Here is a 14,396-nt window from a genome sequence, read left to right as displayed (position 1 = left end):
ATTTATAGGAAATTTGGATGTTCAAGAAATTACAAAATGCACACAATATGCAAGAATATAATAAACATTGAAAGTAAAGTTAATATTATAATATTTGCAGAGTAAAATAAATTTCTATTTGTGTTTAATTTTTGTGGGTACGTATACAAAGATTTTATTTTGCATAAAGTTCCGCAGTCTATTTATTACACTGACTGTATGCATGGGAAAGTGATTTTAGACTATCAGAAACATTTTTCCTAATAGCATACGTGGGAATGTCCATGTAGGCTTCCACAAGAAAATAAACTATGTTGCATATGTTGAAACGTGACTATACTCGAAGAGAAGATATCTCTTGATGACGCGGATAATTCAGTTTATGAAGCATATGATTTGAAAGAACTGTGCGAAGTGTAATAAAGTAAGATTAGAGTAATAGCATGCCTCGGATGAAGATCGGTGTACGGAGGCGTCGGACATTTCTAGGTCACATACGTTTCCGCATATGACACCTGGATTATTTTTTGTCGTGAGGTCAAAAAGTCATAGTGTCTTATTTCTGGTGTTAGCAGCTCGCCAGGCTACTGTGTACATCGCACTATTTATTTTTTATTCGTTCTAAGTTTGATCACGCAAAGGTAAAAGTTGATTAATTTCCTAGTAGAAACATTGCAAAACTCACGCTTTGGGTAATGTACCCGGTGCAACGATAAAGGAATTTATTAATTTTATAAGAATTACTCGAATATTCTATACATAAAATGAAACGCTGAGATTCGTATTATTTTAGTCCATTGCCGAATAAATTTTAATAACTCTCCGGAAAAGCCAATAATTCATTTTTGTCAAAACAATGTTATCGAGAAACATTCCGCACACCAAAAATAATTATTTTCCAATAAAGGTGAATAAATACATTTAAAAAAAAAAAAAAATACGTTTCATAAAAGATGACATGCACGCTGCTTTTCCATAAATTGTTGCTTTTTCTACATTCTGCAGAATGTCATTTCCCCTCTGATTCGTAAATAACCGAATTTAATTCGAGTAGTAGATGACGATTTAAAACTCAGCAGTTATTTATTTGATTGAACAGTTATTCAAATAAGCTCGCATTCACACATGTAACATGTAATTTGAACGTATCGTATAATTACGATTGTAATTTTTATCGTAGAAACGATACTTCCAGAGATGTTTACCACTTATTTGTTATTCAAAATGTTTATTCGGATGAAAATGTTCCCCATCTCTGCTCTGGACGAAGTCATCGGAGACGATCTCGTTCCGTTTACGTAACCTGCCCTCTGCTGCGGCGAAGTTCTCGCGTTTCAGCACGGACAAGGTTGTTAAATTATTATTTAGCGGCAGTTATTTCCATATCGAAGTGAATCACGCGTTCAGCGAATAATCTAGATCGAGGTGAACCAGAAACCTGAACGTGCGTAAAAGTATACGATAGCCAGTGATCAATGTCTCCGCGATGTATCCTGATATTCAAATAGACTCCCAGTAGGTTTCATCCTGGGTTATTCATGTTTCAGTCAAATTACGCCAATTTGTTTAGTAATTGTGCAACAAGTCATGTTATTAAAACGCTTCCTCGCGATGAAGATGAGTGGACAGTGGTGAATCCAAACTTAACAAATCCTCTTCCTTACGTAATATAACAATAAATAAAATGTATGAAATATCCTCAAACTTGGAAAATTGAACAGAGAATATAAGAAATATTGTAGAATAATAGTTAAGTTAAAATATCAGCAAATGCTGAGTTCTTGGGACCTTAATAGTTTCATTAGTTTCATGGTGGAACCACCCCTGGGAGTGGGAGAGGATGGGTTGGAGGATTCATGAATTTCAAAGTGAATGGTGTTTGTTTCGACGAGATTAAATTTCTTTACATCATTTTTAATAATAGAATCTTTGTCGTACTTATTAACTTATTTAATTCCGCGCGTAAGGAATCTTCCTATCTTTTTATTTTTCCCCTTTCACGTTGTTTCGCACACTTCGGTGTAGATGCGACGATAATGAAGGTTAATTAAACGGGTCGACGCATCTAGTGTTAAACTAATACCAGCGCGCTATGCACGGTCCCTAGAGCGGAATATATTCAACCACTGATTGCTACAAATTGGTTTCAATTTCTTCAATTTGCAGAGGCAGGCAAAAATTCATATACCGTGGGCGGCATCTGTTGACTGCCATAGCTCAGCCGTTGATAAAGTAGATTCTATTTTACCTGCGAAGCTGAAAGCTTCCTATCGTAGCGTTACTTCCGACGTTCGTAGCAGGATGGCGCGTCAGCGCACCACGCGAGAATTGGCGCCAACCATTAATTAGTTACACAAGGTTTTGTTAGAGACATGCTTTGCTCCTGATGCTTCCAGTTTTCGATGACGTTAATAAATAATTTGGCAATGTCAAGCAGTATACTATCCTACAATAGATTTGTCAACTTGCAAGGTAATTGTTTTCGCTTGTCTTTCGTTCGAAACGTTCTGATCTTATAGCATACTTTAAAACATAAATCGTCGCGTCGTCAGTCGTTTTCCATGACCGCCATTACCATGTTGTATATACAAAATCAGCATGAATGCCACAATTTAATCTAATTCGAAAACGTTTCTGTTTCAGTTGCCGGATCTGAACAATCTCGATGAAAAGGTGAGTGCTACCACGAATCCCCATTCATCTAGTCAAATTGATCAAGGGTATCGTTGTGGGTAAGTGAAATTTAAGAATAATCTTTGTCTCGGCGAACAAATTCGATGAATTTCGGTCTGCGATGTCGACCAAGATGGCTTTTCGATTCTAACACTTTTTATGCAAGCGAAGTATCGTTTTCATTATTATATAGTAGTTACGATTGTTTATGAGGAGTAAGCAGGACTGTTTAGGTGATGTAATACTTCCTAATTAGTATGCGAGAGTAATAATATGCTAATAAAAGTGTCGTGATGGGGCTCGAGGTCTTCAGTTAGAAATTAGTACAGTGTCAAGAGTAAAAATTATTCGGAAAGTAAACTGACGAGATAAAATTATGAGTAACTAATGAGAATAGGGGAAAAAAATAGAAAAATGTTTGGAAGCAAAGAAATACCTAAACGTTAAACACGGAGATAGAAGATATCGCGTTGATTTAGATATTCCAAGCAGAGTCTAAAGAGATACGTGCTTCGAATCGTGAATGAGACATCCGTAGTCGTGGGTGGATTAAGATCTCGTAAGGAGAGAGGTTATGTAATGCTCTCGAAAAACATGTACGCGAAACCAATAACAAGATTTGGAGGTAGAGTATAGTTTAGAACAGAATCCCAAATAACTGGCGAAAATTATTCTAAAAAATGGACGAATCCAATATATTCGACTTGTATGTTGAGAAATTACTAAATTTGCATGAAAATTTATGTATAAAGGTTTTCAGTGGCGTTGATGACAAATCTCTTATTAATCCTAGCAAATCCAAAATGGCGGATCCAATATACCCAGTGTTTTAAAATGTTATTAGATTTCTATGAAAGTTCAAGTATTAAGGTTTTTCACCTCGCAGATTACGAGTCTGATAAAATTTATAAAATTCAAAATGACGAACCTAGTATAGCTAACGTGTATGCTAGAAACTTGTTGATTTGCATGAAAATTGATGTACATTATTTTGGAGATTCTGTTCCACCGTTCAGAGACAAAAGAGCTTCGAAAGCTGTTAATGCGCGCAAACAGTTTTAGAAGTTATCCAGTGTCTCGCAACCTGCGCGCACATGTCTATGAATTTGCTGCTCGGATTACACTCGCGCATTAGAAACAGGCTTTATGCCGGCTTATAGGGGATCTAAGGGAAGAAATCTTCGACCTCTTCATTCATGAATTTTTTTTTCTTTGGTAAAAAGAATTTTCTTCGTGTAGCTCAAGTTATCCGGGATTGGATACGTGTGATTGCATTTAGATATTACGATATACGCAGTGACTTATGTTCATACAGTTACGAATAATCGATTAGCCCCGAAAGAGAGTAGTATATTTACGAATACATTTCACAGTGATACCTTATCGTAACATTAAAAAAATGAAGAAAAAAAAAGGTTGGCTTCTGGAGCTTTATTGGGTTTGAAATTTTATTAAAAAAAAAAAAAAATGTACACAATAAAATCAACTGTTTAGATTTGTCTGGAGTTTTGAAGTAGAAAATTTAGTTGATACCAGTCAGCTCGTGAGAATAACTGAGAAACCGAATGGTGGCTGCAGTACAGCAAATATCTCGAGAGCAATTTCAAGCTGCAATTTCAACGGTAACTAGTTTAGATGTAATGCATGCATTGCAGCAAGAGGTTATTTTGAACGGTGTCCGCGTTAAATAAGTGATAAGAAAATAATTGAGTGTAAATAAATCAGAGGAAAGACGAGAACTTTTTTGTTTCTTGATTTTCTCCAAAACGGAGCAAAAACGAGCAAATCTCTAAAGGACTCTTTTTCTTAGTTTATCAGTGCCCTACATGCTCCCAAAGTTTTGACAGTTAAATTAGGGACACCGTGTGTATATTCTTGTATATTCGTTCGTTATGATCCAGCGATGGCAGCATTATCTTGTGCGCTATCGTTGACTGATTTTTAACGATGTTGCGTAACGCGCGATTTCCACGGTGTCTCGCGATAATTGGCCGATTATTCAAGAAACGGTCGACGAGCACGCTGGATCGGGCTCGTAGGTGGAGCCACGCGGAAACAAATCATTAAGATAATCTAACGTGAAATTACGTGCGCTCTTTCGCTTCGTCGGCGATTCGTGAGAGAGAAAACACAAAATTGGGACAATGGTTATTTGAAATTGTTATTGATACACAAATAGTCGGAACAGTCATTATTATCGAGAATAATATTCGCTTAGACTTCTGGTTTAACATATTAAATATTGTAAATAACAAATGGTCTCAGAACTATTTATAAATATATCTAATATATTAATCCAACTCACAAGCATCGATAGAATACTTCTCTTCTTCTTTTCTACTTTTTAGTATTTATACTGCAAAAGTATATTTAAAAGTCTCTGTTTTATTCCTCCTTCTATCTTATTTTTCATTATTTTAGCCATGGCCTCGCTTGCTTGTCTGAAAATTCTCAAAATAAACCTGTCTGTGACTCGCTATAGAAGTAGATATTCGTAGATTAGAAAGAGGTAGTACATTATAAAACAGTCTGTAAATAAACAATTGTATTTCGTATCCTTCGATGCACACTTTACACTGACAATGAGTAATAGCAGCGCAAGCCTTCGCGGATATTAAGTGCTTCGGTTGAATAATATTTGTTCATTTCGTGAAATTTACAATATCGCAATTGGGACATACTTGGGATACTTTACCCAATCTATAATAGTATTTGATTGAGTCAGTTTCTAGTCTCTACAGCGATATTAAATATTTATGACCGTGAGGTGAAGACTTTAATTTGGTTGGCAATGCAATATCCATTGTTGGGTAACTTTGTTTTTTTACCACGCACTTCCGCCCTGTTTCTTCTATTTAAACAGAAAGTTGCTTTATAGTCTGAATGTAAAACTCCGAAAAATTTAGTTCCATTTCGTTGTAGCCCCTGTGGCTGAGAGACCCTTACAGTTTTTACAAAATTTTAAGAATATCAATATCGAAGTAAAACATTTGTTCTCGTTGCTCTAAGATTAGCAATAATCACATGTACTTTATTAGTAATTGCAGTAACCCCTCGATATAACGTCAGTGGGTCCATTGGTGTTGTTGTATCGATAGATATTCCAAAAGTTGACTTGTTTTATATTAATCGAAGTCTGAACGTACAGATGATCCATCTTTTAATCCATCCATCTTTCCATCTTCGTTTTACTTAAAATTTGTACTTCAAGAAATCTACCCCAACGAACACTATTCGCGTTCATCACCTATTATGTAACCGATTTTCATGCCACGACATTGTGCTCCAAATTGATCGCGTCGCAATCCCATAAGCGGTAATCTCCTTTTGCTGATCGTTTCCATCGTTTTCGTGTCGTCGTCACCCTCTTTTTCGGTCGTATCGAATCGAGTTCACCGATCGAACGCATTACCCTAATGAAACAAGGACTGGCGAACGTGCACAAGTTACCGTTTGTCTTTCCTCCCGAGCGAGATTTCCGAGAATCGTTGTTACTCGATTACCTCGAAAACAAAATCATCGAGCTCGTTCGATCGCAACTAATTTCAGGGAACCGACGAGATCACCGTCACGTAACTAGACAAGCGATTCCAAGAACATATTTGTAATTACGTTTAGAACGTTCTAGAAACATGGAATTCTCATGGGTGGATTGTAACAGACTATTTACTGTTTTCGAGGGAGAAATTGAATGCTTCCAGTTCACTTATGAAAGCACAAACGGCGATTCATTTAGAAAGTGATCAAAAATTTTTAATAATTTCATATTTCTCAATGTATATTCATGAAAGTATTAACTCCTTGATCTATACGCTCTTTCCTGATTGCTCTGGTCATAGTAAACATGAAGGTAGGAAGTCCAAACGAGGTACGACGTGTCAGATTCGTGGTTATTGTTTATGGCCCAAATTCCTTACCACGAGTCTCACTCTGGAGGAAAATGAGACTAAACATAACCTTGTTCGGATAACTTTTAGTCGTTCAAAATTGGAAGCTTTTCAGAAATATTTCGAAAATCATATATTTCGGAGTAGTCCAAACGAGATCGTATTTGGACTCTTTTTTTATCGTGAAAACTCTTGCTAGAATATAACAGAGAACGTGAAAATCCTCATTTATTAATATCATTATTATTATTGTGCAAGTATATACACGAATACATTTAGGGTATTTCTTTTAACAGAACGCCTTCCATATCTCTGCTTTGTTTGAAGCTACAGAAAGAACTCTAACCAAGAGAATGTTCATATCGAACAGTCAAATATACTTTGTAAACAAACATCGTTTCCTCAGTCACATTTGTCGACTTTTCAAAATCACCTTTGTCAAATTGACGATACATTTTCGTCGACGTGCCAATATATTTCACGCATAAGAAAATTTAATCAACAACCAACGACCTTATCCGTGTAAAGTCACTTCTTCCATTCGTGAACCGCGACGCGTTGGTCGATAAGTTCCCACGTGACACGGGAATATCTCGAAGCAGGAAATTAATTCGTTGAGCCAAAATACGACGCAGTCGAGCAAAAACCGCGAGACGCGTCGATTGAAAGAGACAGGAGGGTTCGACGACCGAGTCAAGTAGATAACGAGCAACGTCGTCGCTGAATTGAAGGATATTATTCCGCGAGCTGAATTGCGTAATCCAGCGGCGACGATTACGCGCGGTGTTGCGCGTGCCTAGGTAAACGCACGCGGTCACGTAAACGCGGAGACATGAATCGCTCGGGAAAATTGCGAACAATGCAATGTAGACATAGAGGAGACCGTGGCTTAGAGTAAACAGACGCAGGCTGGTACCAAAGTACAGGCAAAATTCGTCTAGATAAAACTTTGGACGAATGATGAATTACATTTACGATTGTTGAATATTACAAGCCTTTGATTAAAGTTTTTCTTTATTGTAAAGTTATATCGAGGCAAGGCTCACATTATACGAAGAGGAAATAATTGCTTCTCTATCTACTGAAACTGACCAGTCGAACTCATTCAACATGAAGTCTTCTTTGAGAATCAATTCGAAGGAAACGGTTGCACCTCCAGACTTCGTCATTTACATAACGATTATTCGCAATATAGACATAGAGGAGCCCGTGGCTGAGAGTAAACAGACGCAGGCTGGTACCAAAGTAGAAGCAAAATTCGTCTAGATAAAACTGAACGAATGATAAATAATTACCTTTACGACTAGTTTAATATTATTACAATACTTTGATTAAAGTTTTTCATTTTTGCGAAATTATATCGAGGCAAGGCTCGCGTTATAGGAAGAAGAAATACCTGCTTTTCTGTTAACCAGTCGAATTCCTTCAAGAAGAAGTCTTCTTTGAGAATTACTATAAGGAATTGGTTGCACCTCGAGACTTCTTCATTTGCACAACGAGAAAACTTTATTTTGAATAGGAATAATCAACCACGGCGTGTTAAATGGAAAAGTATCACATAAACACGTTTATTTTGTGTGACAAAAGTAAAGCGAATCTAACATTATTTCGGTCACTGTAGCCCCGCGGAACGAGTTCGACTCGAACACGCGTGCTTGCGTAACGAATCGTTCCCAGTTGAGATCCGAGCAAGTCTTGTCCCGTGGCACATAGGCCGTCGTGTTTGCATACAAGCTCTCTTATGCATAACCGGCTGCACGCAGAAACCGGGCCCCGTAGGTGCCTTTAGAGGTTAAGAAAATATCTGTGTCACCCGCAGCGATCGGTCGACTGGTTGCCAGATACTCGCTTGTAAACAGGATGGAATTTGCATGCATATTCAAGCGACGGAGCCTGCACGAGAGCATCGAGGTCGTGGCACGCTGCGCTCGCGCTCGGCGAGGATTGTGTGTATCCAAGGTTCGAGAGTAAAAGCGGAGGATTCGGTGAAAGTGCGCGATAGTCGCGGCCTGACAGGGTCATTTCGGTTAATGACATCTAGAAGAAGTCCGTGCCGAGGTCAACGCGCCGCTCTGCCTGGCTGTTTTGCCTCCTGGCTCGAAAGATTAGGATTAGGAGTTTGAAAGACGGCTACCTTCGGTTTCACTTTGGTTGGAAAGGGTTCCATTTGTAGTGCAATTGTTGTCGAGGGAGTAGAATAATCCAGGACAGCGCTGGACACTCTGAGTTAGTTTTTGCGAGGTTTATATATGGACAGTTTTCCTTTGATGGAGATGGATCTCACCGATTTTTCTTTGGGAGTTCTTAAGGTTTGCTTTGAGTAAACTATTACAAGATCAAAGTTGAGATAAAAAATGTAACTATACCGAAATATGTTATTGGTACATTCGGTGCATGCGCTGGTGCATTATCAGTTTTTGGAAACACTCCCATTGATGTAATAAAAACTAGAATGCAGGGCTTGAAGGCCTTAAAATATAAAAATAGCGTAGACTGTATGATTCAGATATGGAAGAATGAAGGCCCAACAGCGTTTTACAAAGGAAAGGTTTGCTTTGAGTAGCGAGCTAAATGTGCTAGGTGTTCATTTTGAGAGTAAACGTGTCTATACGAACGCTGGATTAGAGCAGAGATGGGCAAAACCTTTGGTTTTGAATAAATCTGAAGTTTGCCAATGTGTTTGTCCCGTTTCTTTCTCTGGAAAATGTTGAAAAGAGGAAACGAGACAAACATATCGGCATACTTCAGATTTATTCGAAACCAAGGGTTTTGCCCATTACTGGATTAGACCTAGGCATGACGATTGTTTTAGAATACGGCGGGCACGCAAACCAGTGGCATCACTAAAAGAAGCAGCAACGTCAAAGAGCGGTGGCATTTCCTTGTGGTGCCACTGATTCACCTGCTCACCGTACGCTGAGCCATTGAGACCAGAACTTCTTCGTTCAGCTATTTGTACGAATTACATTTACGTTTTTTCCGAATTTTGTAAATACTTTTCTAGAGAAATGAATTAGTCTATTTATCAGCTTAAATAGTGACTAATTTTTGTACTCTCATGGCCATGCAGAACAGGGCCAATAAAATATTAAAAATATAAGAATTGTTAGATTTCTTCGATCCCGAGGTTAAAGAGGCGCTCGAGGCTGCGAGACCGCGCGCTTCGTTTATGCTCATTGTGTGCAAATTCATAGCAAACGTACAGCGACTGGTCGCGTGCACGCGCGCGAAACGCCAATTACATTTACGATCGGCCGATCGGCACAAACAGCCATGTAATGACGAGTGCACGCGCATGAAACACTCACACACACACTGGCCATCCCGTATATGGCCGCTCTTGGTGAGCAGCAGTGGTTGCCAAATCGCGGCTGCTATTAATAAGTGCAAAATCATTTGCGTAATGGACGCGTAGAACTATCGCGAATCTCTGCGACCTCTTCATCTCTCAACTAGGCGTTCGATGAAACACTTTGTTGGATCCTCGACGAAGGATCCGAGGGAACGATATATATTAATCGTGAGATTACAGAAAATTGAAACTTACTCTTATCGCATTTTCAACCATAGGATAATAATCACCCTAAATACATGCAATCAGTCCCATAAGGCTGATCGCACACGGCGCAACCGATTTGAAATTAGTGTTGCAAACCGTTTGCGTATCTTTGTTTTACTTTTTCTGCTATCTTTGTTTTATCTAGATCCATGGTCGCATGCAACTAGTTTCAGAGTGGTTTAAAACTGATCAGTTGCGGCCCGTGTGTGATCGGCCTAAGTATTCGTACCCTATTTGTTTATTAAAGAATTTTGTCTGAATTGAATGACAAATTTGTATTATAAATATAGACATCATCGATTGATGTAGAGTCTTCGATAGAAACAGAGGGTACGTGAATAGTTGAATACTTAAATAGAAGTAGAGGAAGACTTATTGCAGTTAACGAGAACTGAGGGAATTTTCTATAAAATCGTCAATAATTTCTGCCTACATGCATCAGTCATAGATCACGACGACTAAGCGACTGAATTGAATAATTAAAAATATCTTCCAGTCGTCTACTATTATGGCAATATCGTGAATAATAACGGATAGTGTGTTCATCAGTCGCGATCGTGATCTATGCCATCCGATCACTTCTTTTAGAAGCAGGCTCGACAATTAACGTCCCTCGCACGTAGAGAACTGTTACGTCTCTCTTCATTTGTTTACCACGTTTTGAAGTACTCCGCGATAAATATAGACCGATTGGCTGCAGCGCAACGCGTGGAAAACTGACCTCGGTGACTAGCTCTGTAGCGGTAAAACGGGATACGACATGCGGGCCAGTTAGAGAGTGAACGTTATTAACCCTTTCGATACAACTGTGCCGTTTTTGTCACTATACTTCCGGTCTACCGACACTCGAATACTGGACGCGTTCGTTTTCGCCGTTGGTTCGTTATACTGAATTCATTTTAGTACGATCAGATTTACAATTTTAATACTGTTTCAGCTGACAGTTATAAAGATAAAATGAAGATAAATTGTATCGATAAGTTGACTTATCCCTCTCTCTTCTAACGTCAAAAATGTAGAGGTATGATTAAGGGGAGCACCACACGTTTGTCTATCACTATTGATATTAATTTTATGATTTTTCGATATTTAGAAATGGCAAACAAAAATTTTTGAAACAAATTTTCGCATAGTAAAATTTAGCTTAATATTTTTTAGAGAAAAAATTGGCTTGTCATAGTCGTCCTGTTGTTTTGTTTTGAAAATGTTTTTTTTTCTTTTTTTTTTTTTTAGGAAAACTCATCGCAGTTCTGTAGTTTAGACTTTGTAGAACAATCTAAAAAAAAGATTGCGTACGATCGAAAAAGGCATAGCTGAGAAAAATGTACCGAAAGATGTCAAATTTTACATATAAATCACAACGTGTACTGCCTGCCCCCCTTAACAGAACAATTTCATGAGAATTTGATATTTTTCATTCTATGTTTATGAAAGTATTACCAGTGGATAGAGGAGATTCTCTGGAAGAAAACGAGCCTCTACGCGACCTCGTTTGGACAACTTTGAATACTTCAATATCGAAAGTCTTTCAACAATATTTCAAAAGTCGTATATTTTAAAGTGATCCGAACAGAATTGTGTTTCGATTCATTTGCATCAGGGAAACTTTACCAATTCATCAACAACATTCTCGCTGAAATATAATAACAAATATAATTAAAATATTAGGTCGTCCCATAAGTTCGTGCTGAAGACTGTGTCGAAATCTAATAAGAAAACCACAGAAACTTTTTAGTAACGGTACAATGACTATGTGAGAGAGATGAAAAACTATTGTGAAACGAGACAGATTATCTTTTCTTGTGACACTTAAGAGTATGTTTTACATATTAATTTGAGAAATAGAAGTATAAATGGCACGATCTTTTAGGACGACCTAATACATTATTTGAACAACCGGGTGTAGTCGTTGCACACGAAAGGGTTAAACAAACGACGAACGTAACGCGCTGCGAACGAACGAACGAACGAACCAGTTCAGCGTCGTTTTTTATCGTCTCTCATCTTTCCAGGCGCTGAGGAACAATCGGTTGCATTGTGCGTCGGGTTAAGAGAGTGCGAGGGGGGCCCAGGGAGGGGGGCAAAAAGGAAAGGAAAATCTATGGCGTCGAACGAGCCGACGTTGATGGGTGTCGTAGCGTTAAACCGCGGTTCGAGAAATTTTTCGTGCTAGATTATGACACGGCTATGCACATCTGGAACGATATTCGATCGCTCGACGTCCAGATTGCTCGTGTCGATATACCGTTGACGAGTGCACTCGCAGCTGGTGCACCCTGGGATGCTAATAAAAGCGATCGTATTGGGCCCGCGAACGCTCCAGGAGTCTGTGTGTACGGCGTAGAAATGCGTGGTAATTAGTTGCGGTCGGATTCAGATTGAAATTACCGGGTCATTGCGGTTGTAGGCGATAAAGACTATTCCCGTTACCGTTGCTCGTTCCTCGAGCACGCTGCTTTGCTCGAACGAGGAACAGGGCGTTTTCGTTGAGGATCATCTGCCTCGCGGTGGCGTCCTCAGGTTGATATTGCGGAAATTGTCTCGTGGATAAATATTCTGAGAGACGAGCGGTAAAGGTGGCATTTGCTCCAATTGCATGATTATATTTTGTTTTATTTTAAACGAGTTTTCTATCTTCTTTCGGTTTTTCTCGTTTTTATAATTACTGTTTGAGTTGTATCGTAATCAAATTTTCACTTCCTTGAATTGCAATCTGAATTCACATCATGATGAACAAATAATAGCCTGTTCGTATAATTGTTTGATTTAATTGTACTTGTGTTCCACCTTCAATTACGTTGAATGTTTAATTACGATTTTATCGCTAATCCTTTCGAGGAGAATTATTCACCTTAATAGGAGATGTTCTTTTATTCTCGAGCAAGTTTCCATTGTTGTACACAGTCCATCGCTTCGAATTCACGAGGCAAGACGAAGAATGGACCGCATAATTCGCTTCTTCCTTTATTCGACACACTTCTCGACCCTGCCTATTTATATCGCGTGTAAAGTTGGTGTAGCTAGCAGAGTTTGAGAGATGACAGACATATTGCTGATGTGGTTCTACGGGACTATCAATAGCCTTAATGGTGGCTCTGTTGTTCTGGAACACGCTGGATTAATGCCTGCGCTAGATACGTTCCGAATGTTCCTTGGTTTCGTAAACACACTTCGGAACCAACCTGTCTCGTAACGCTGGCTAGCTAATCATTATCTGACAAAGGTAAGAGGAAGGAATTAAATTAAACCTTTGCGCTGCGGGTATTTTTCTATAGAATCAAATCCAGTCAATTTTTATAATAAATTTCTGTGAAAATAAAAACTCTACTTGGAAAAGAAATATCTAAGAACATTCATGACTAAATGTATTAGTATTTCAATTAATAATTAGCTGTATTCTGATGTAAGTAAAATTGAAATTGCAATAATCGAGTGAGTGAGTGATTAATTTCGTATTTTCTCTTCTTAATTTCGCAAATTATATAAACTAGTAATTGTTGTTTGGCCTACATCTATTCTAGAGATTTCTGAAAGTATGTAGAATATAATTGATTATAAACAAGGAAGTTAATAAACTACGATTTCACACAAAATTTTTTTGGGAAATTGATCGATGTACGAATACATTCTACACCCCCCCCCACTAGGTATATAATTCAGCGGCCCCATCAGCCGCTCCCATAACCCCCTTGGTGATTGGCTATATTTTATTGTTGGCAGGGAATCCACAAATGCTACTCGAGGTATAAAATTATGGAGCAGTGGGCTTCTTATTTATTGGCGGCCTTGAACCGATTTCAACTGAAAATTAAATCACGAGTGTTCGATAATCTTACAAGTAAGGTAATTTAAGATAACGTGATAATAGATTGGAGAAAGTTCTTGAGCCTCTTTTTTTGGAGTTCCTTTTATAAAAAAATAAGTAGAGGACAGTGGCCAAAGTCGGACACCCAGTTGGTGCTTCTTGTACAATTTTCTAAATATCAAGGATAAAATGAAATTTTCAGTTATCCAAGAGCCTCGGCAGAATTTATGTAAAAAATTACAGTGAAGAACATTTTCGAATTTAACGCAGAAGTGTCAACAATAATGGGTTATACAGGGTGTCCCAAAAGTCGGGGAGGAGCCGGAAATGGGAGGTAGCTGAGACGATTCTGAACAACAATTTCCTTTGCAAAAATGTCGGATGGGGCTTCGTTAAGGAGATATTAAGAGAAAACCCCGACCAATCAGAGCGCGCGTAGACCGTTCGAGCGGCCGCGGTAGCGAAGGCTACGCGCGCTCTGATTGGTCGGGGT

At 38.5% G+C, this 14,396-nt stretch overlaps 1 protein-coding gene across 2 annotated transcripts in view; it reads left to right on the top strand.

Moving 5' to 3' along the window:
- LOC128876298 (sestrin-1) overlaps positions 1-14,396 on the top strand; it is a 254,459-nt gene that overhangs the window by 91,609 nt on the left and 148,454 nt on the right. For both annotated transcript variants that reach the window (XM_054122534.1, XM_054122533.1), the window contains exon 7: positions 2,623-2,652. In XM_054122534.1, coding sequence (XP_053978509.1) covers positions 2,623-2,652 — 30 coding nt within the window. The remainder of the gene's footprint in view (positions 1-2,622; positions 2,653-14,396) is intronic.

Source organism: Hylaeus volcanicus, chromosome 5 (assembly GCF_026283585.1).
Source record: "Hylaeus volcanicus isolate JK05 chromosome 5, UHH_iyHylVolc1.0_haploid, whole genome shotgun sequence".
NCBI classification, from domain to species: domain Eukaryota; kingdom Metazoa; phylum Arthropoda; class Insecta; order Hymenoptera; family Colletidae; genus Hylaeus; species Hylaeus volcanicus.
The sequence above is the reverse complement of the archived record's forward strand: the minus strand, read 5'-3'. Positions and strand labels throughout refer to the sequence as shown.